We start from the raw sequence: 5,609 nt of genomic DNA, 5'->3' as shown, positions 1-5,609 counted from the left end.
CAAGTTTCTTTACCACTTCCGTGGCCGTGGGCAAGGGCAGCCTTGTCTCTTCCCTTTCCTGCCAGGAGGAACAGACCCAGAGCATTCCTCTGGGTACACGTGTGCAGCGAGTCCAGGAGTGGGGCTGGGGAGCCAAGCACAGCCGGGGCTGACGCTGGAGCCACCATCGTCTGGGACCCTCTACTGGGGACAAAGACCCCAATCCCCCGACCGCCTGGTTAAAATGCAGCAGCCCTAATGGGGGCTTGGGGCTCGCAAGGGCTGGCCTCGGAGAAGACCCCCTTTCCCTCAGCTGCGTGGTAGGGACACAGAGAGGACTTTGGCAGGGGATGAACCCAATGCGCACAGGTTTGATGTCATTAAAACCTTGCATGGAGGAGAAATTTGAGATAACAAATAAAATCCCCTTGACTTTTGAGTCGTGGGGCCTCACACATTTGTAAATAGCTCAACTCCCTTGGAGCAGCTTCCCTGGATAGCCAGACCCTGAACATCTCCAAAAAATGCCTGTGACACACCCCTCCTCCCTCATCATGCTCCGGTGGAGGTGTACCTAAAGCAGAGCACAAACCCCTCTGCCCGCCCTCTCTCTCTCTCTCTCTCTCACTCTCTCAATTTTGTGCTAATTTGTTGTGTTTGGTTTTTTTTCCCCTCTCTTCTTTGTTAGAAACCCCCAACCCAGCTGGAGATAAGTGAACCACATTACAGTACAAACAAACACTATCACAAACCCTGCCCATGAGCGCAGTGTCTCTGCCCCCCTTGCCCCAGAGGGAGATGCCCCCGAAGGACTTGTGTGCCACCAGCAGAGGCTCACCCCATCCCAGAGCAGGGATCGGTTGTCCCGCCCCCTCCAGTCCCAGGTCTCCAGAGAGACTGAGCTAAAGGACGTTGAGTTTTCTTGAGCACGTCAAGTTACTATGGACCAAGTCCCACATTTGGAGCAACTCTGGAGGCAGCAGTTTATGAACCACCAACATACTCCGGAAAAAACATGGCTCCTTGTTCATCTTGCTGTTCTTGTTCTTCACAATGCCAAAAGTTTTGAAGCCCTCGTGCCCAATAGGTGATACTTTAAGGACCTCCAAGCACATCCCTAGGAAGACGTCGTCGATGGGATACAGCTCCAGTGTCTCTGAGGTCTTGTGCAGCCTCTTGGCCAGGGGTCCATCCATGATGAAGCCCCCACCCCCTGCATAGGGTGGGTAGTTGCTTTTGTTGTAGAGGGCACTGGGAATGTAGTACTTGTTCTCCTTCTTCCGGATTGGCTTGGCCTTGTAGAGGACATCTCCCACAAAGAGGTCCTCTCCCTCCTTCTTGTCCTCCAGGAACTCCAGGATGTTGCTGGGACTCACAAACACATCGTCGTCACCTTTGAAGATGAAGTGGACGTTGTCACAGTAGATGTTCAGCCACTTCAGGAAATGGACCTCTTTGAGGGTGAGGTTAAAGAAGCTGTCAAGGAAATCCCACTGCAAGATGTCCCCATAGATGTGGTTCTCATAATCCAGCAGTTTCTGGTAGTTGGCTCTCTCCTCCTCCTTGGAGGCTGTGCCCAGCAAGAACAGCGTCCTGATCCTCTTGCCCTCCACCTCCTTCTCCTGGCCCCAGGTCCTCCGGATGGCCTCGCGGCGGTCGTGCTGCGTGATGATAGACTTGACCACGATGAGCAGGTAGATGTCCCCGCTGCATTTCTCGGGGTGGTTGATCAGCATGGGGAAGTAGCGGCAGTGTCGATAGAGCAGGAACTGCTGGAAATTGGGCTCCAGCCCTTTGAACCAGTCCACCTTGCTGAAGTTCTGGTTGGCTGAGCAGTTGGTAGTGGTGACATCCCAGGATTTCGCTTGCTTTGCCGTCACATTCTCCTCCTCCTTCACAGGAGCTTTCTCTTTCTTGCTCTTCCAGAAAGTGCTGGTGATGGAGAAGGCATTGTCTCTCTTCTGCGTTTTCAGGGGCTCCAGAGGCAGCAGCTCTTTCTGCTGGTGGCCCTGCATGAACTGGCTGGGTGCCATTCCCCGTTGCAGCACCGTCACTGTGATCACCAGCAAGAAGGAGAGGCAAACCGTTTTGTAGATGGTCTTCTTCCTAAAGGGACAAGACAGGGGGGTTAAGGAGAGGAAACTGCAAGCTACAAGAGGCTTGTCTGCAAAAGCGGCTCCTGGAGAGGCCATGGGATGCTCATAATCTGTGTCCCATCACCTTTTGATGGGCAGCAGCCTTGTGGGACACCTCCATGCACACTCTTCCCACCTGCATCCCGCTTGTGGGGCAGCTCTGGGGCCACACTTAACTGCAGGGTCAGGCACAAGGCATGTGGCAGGTGGCTGCGGTGTCATCTGGTAACCCACGTCCACGCAAAGAGCTGGGAAGGGCTCACGGGAAAGAAGAAAATGGGTGGAGAGATGAAGTCAGGATGAGAGCTTCAGCAAAGCAGCTGTTTTGCAGGAATGTCCCAAGGGAAACCCCTGTTTCAGCCATCTCAAAATTGCAGTTTAGGACAAGAACAGAAGGGAATTATCTTTTCCCCGGAAGCGTTAGCTCCAAAACAGAGGCGTACTGCCCATGGCCCTAGACTGTCATCCCAGCTTACACAACACTGAGAAACTGGAGCCAGGAAGACCATGGGAGTCGACATGAAATGGGCAACGCCATCTCATTTCAAAATGGCAGATCAGGACAAAAAATTGCCATTTGAGACGAACTTCAAGGTTCAGTGGGGAAAAGATGTCCCTAACCCTGCGTCCACCTCGGGAAGCAGCATTTCGGGGGGCACTGCTGGGCGTTCGGCCAGCTCCCGGGACCCGTCGCTTCACTTTGCGGTGATAAGGGTAAGGACAGCGGATGCACTGCTGGGGATTTGCACCACTGCAAATCTCAGGTTTGGGAGCAGATTTTCCCAGCCTGCAGCAACCCAGTTATCGGCATGTCCAGGGCATGCGGGGGACCGTGGTAGATCAACCCCAGGCCCTTGTGGGGCCATCCCGCTGCTCTCCCCCACTGCAGACCCATCGCCTGGGGTAGCCGCTGGCTCATGGGACAAACCTTGGAGCTTGCCAGGGGCTTGCGAGGGATCCTCCTGCGGTCCCTGGGACAGCGGGAAGGCTGCACCCAGAGATTGCTGATGCACCAATTACCCCCCCAACCTGCTTTTCCACACAAAGGCGGGTTTCTCGCCTTGCTGCTGTGGAGGAGAGGAACTGCCCGCTCTGCCCATCTGCACTATGTTGCCCCCGAGCACCCGGCTCCCCTCCACAGCTGGCACATCTGCGCCAATTTTCTCCCGCCACAGTCCCGCTTGCTCCAGCTGCCTTGGGCCATCTTGTGCAAACGAGCACTGGGCACGGCGGGTGGCAACTGGGCTCCATGTGCCCACCGGGGTCCCAACAGCTTCTCGAGGGCAGCCCCATCTCTGGCTGCTCCCACGCGGAGGGGACACACAAGGTGCTTGGAGACCCATTCCCTGCCAGAGGGTGAAAGGGACCTCAGCTGGGGAGCTGAAGGAGACGGATGTAGCACTGGCTTCGTGGCTCCCCTGAGCCTCATCCTCTTGGTGACAGAAGCGCGTCCCAGCCCCGGTGCCACCCGTTGGGGACCGCCCTCAGCCTCCTGCTCCCCACTAGAGCCAGGAAGATCCAAGACCATCTCTACTAGGCAGATGGCACCTTCACTTTGGGATAGTCTAGAGAAGGAGCTTGAAGCTGAAATCAAACATTTAAGCCAAGTAATTTCCAGATAGCCAAAAAAAAAACCAAACCCAAAACAACCTCTTTGAAACTCTCCTGGCCCTGGGGGCCGGGTTGTGATCAGCACCACCGGGAAGCTGCTGGGGTTTTGGGGCACAGGCTGCACCAAAGCACCTGCTTGGTGGGACACCCTGTAGCCCCTCCAGCTCCCCAGGGCAGGGGGACAGCATTGCTCTTGGGGACTCGGGCCACCCTGAAATGCCGGAGCCCCAAATGGGAACTGGGGGAACCAGGAGCCTTTGGAAATTCCTGTCTCCAACTTCGCCCTGAAGCACAAAGAACTTTGCAGCCCCACATTTACGTGGGAAAACTGTGATCGCTAGCATGGACTGTGGGAGAGAGTGTGGAAATAAGTAATTAGGGGTAAATGGATAGATATTCCCTGTCCGGTTTTATATGTGGCCACTCATCTGAGACTGATGAGGGAGCAGTTCTGATTAGATCTCACCATTCCCTTAACCTTCTGCAGCCCTGGCAGCACAGCTCTGAGCTTATTCTTAGAAACCTTTGGTCTCAATAAAACTTTAACCTCTGCACAGCCAAGCAAAGTTTAAAACTTCTCGTCAATACTTGGCACTGCAGCAGAAATAACCCTGGTCACCCCTGTATAGTAACCCCAACTGCACCGAGCCCACCCCATCCCATCCTTGCGCTCCCTGCCACCCCAAGGACAACAGGCAATAAAATACCCCACCTGAAGGATGGCCGGAGGTTACCCAAAAACCATGAGCAGGGAATTACTGATGGAATTTTAAAATATTTGCATAGGTAGGGCTGTCGCTAACTGGCACGGATGGGTCTCACCCTCAGCAGGCTCAGCCTGACGGAGACAGGAGCCGCATGGAGCCGCTCACCCCCATTACCCTCCTCCGGTCACTGCTTTTTATTTCAGCCCAGGCAGAAGACACTGCCCTGGGGCTGAGGGCAGAGCACCTTTAGGCTTTTAGTAAGAGGTGGAGGGTTGGGTTGCCTGGGTACTTCTGGGTGTATCAGGGAAGTGTTGCACAACAGCACAGAAACTCATTCCTCCTTCCTTCAGCAGATGCCGCTTCCCAGCTCTCACGTGTGCAACGTGCACTTTTTGCTTTGTTACAAACACCTATCTGGGATTTTCCTATAGGTCTGACTCTGCAAACCACGGGGGCACCACCGGGTCCAGCAGGAGCCGGGAGGCCCATGGCCGCCTTCTGCCCCACAGAAATCCTGTCCCTGCACGGGCAGGAAAGCGATGGGGACTGGGGGGACCCTGAGCCACAACTGCAGGCGATTCCCACATCGAACCAAGGATTGTGGGGGGCAAAAGACTAACAATCATGCGCGAGTCTTTTCTGACCGCGAGTCTTTTCTGACCTCGAGTCTTTCTGCTCCGTGGTCTCCTCAGCTGGGAGTACTTTGGGCGGGGAGAAACCAGGTCCTGCTCTCTGGAGCCCCAAGAACCATGGCTCTGCAGGAGGCGAGGGAGGCACTGTGGCTTCACCGAAACCACCCTGCTGAGCCTCAGCGCAGGGCGCTGGGGCACGACCCCCAGTTTTCCTGGGGCAGCCAGCGCTGCCCATCCCAGCTGGGTTCCCACCATGACCCCCTGCCCCAAGCACCCAGAGAGCTCTGAAAGGGGTCCCAGCCCACTCCTCTTCCCTTTTCTCCACCAGGAGAAGCTCAAAAGCCTCCCTGTGAGGCGGCCACGCCACCCCAGCTGTGCCCCGAGTGGTTAAACATAAATCCCCAAATTAGAGGTGGGCCGTTTCCCTTTCAAGTGGTTGATGCTGTGGGGCAGGCGAGGCCCCAGGAGGCTGGGGCTCTCCAGTCCCGGTCCCCGGAGAGGCACACAGCCACTTTTGATCCGCATCAAAACCTCTTTGATGGGCC

The 5,609-nt window shown here is 55.6% G+C and overlaps 1 protein-coding gene across 1 annotated transcript; it reads right to left on the bottom strand.

Moving 5' to 3' along the window:
- Nucleotides 1-665: 665 nt before the first annotated feature.
- B3GNT7 (UDP-GlcNAc:betaGal beta-1,3-N-acetylglucosaminyltransferase 7) lies at nt 666-2,097 on the bottom strand. Its single transcript, XM_010288757.1, has one exon. It carries the CDS (start codon nt 2,010-2,012, stop codon nt 882-884), a length of 1,131 nt encoding a protein of 376 aa, XP_010287059.1. The 5' UTR covers nt 2,013-2,097; the 3' UTR covers nt 666-881.
- Nucleotides 2,098-5,609: the final 3,512 nt, after the last annotated feature.

The sequence above is a fragment of the Phaethon lepturus genome, unplaced genomic scaffold (genome assembly GCF_000687285.1).
Source record: "Phaethon lepturus isolate BGI_N335 unplaced genomic scaffold, ASM68728v1 scaffold33896, whole genome shotgun sequence".
In the NCBI taxonomy this organism is placed as follows: Eukaryota; Metazoa; Chordata; class Aves; order Phaethontiformes; family Phaethontidae; genus Phaethon; species Phaethon lepturus.
The sequence above is the reverse complement of the archived record's forward strand: the minus strand, read 5'-3'. Positions and strand labels throughout refer to the sequence as shown.

Coding starts and splice junctions, on each gene's coding strand:
- B3GNT7 (XM_010288757.1), bottom strand. CDS start 2,012: ATGGCACCCAGCCAGTTCATGCAGGGCCACCAGCAGAAAGAGCTGCTG.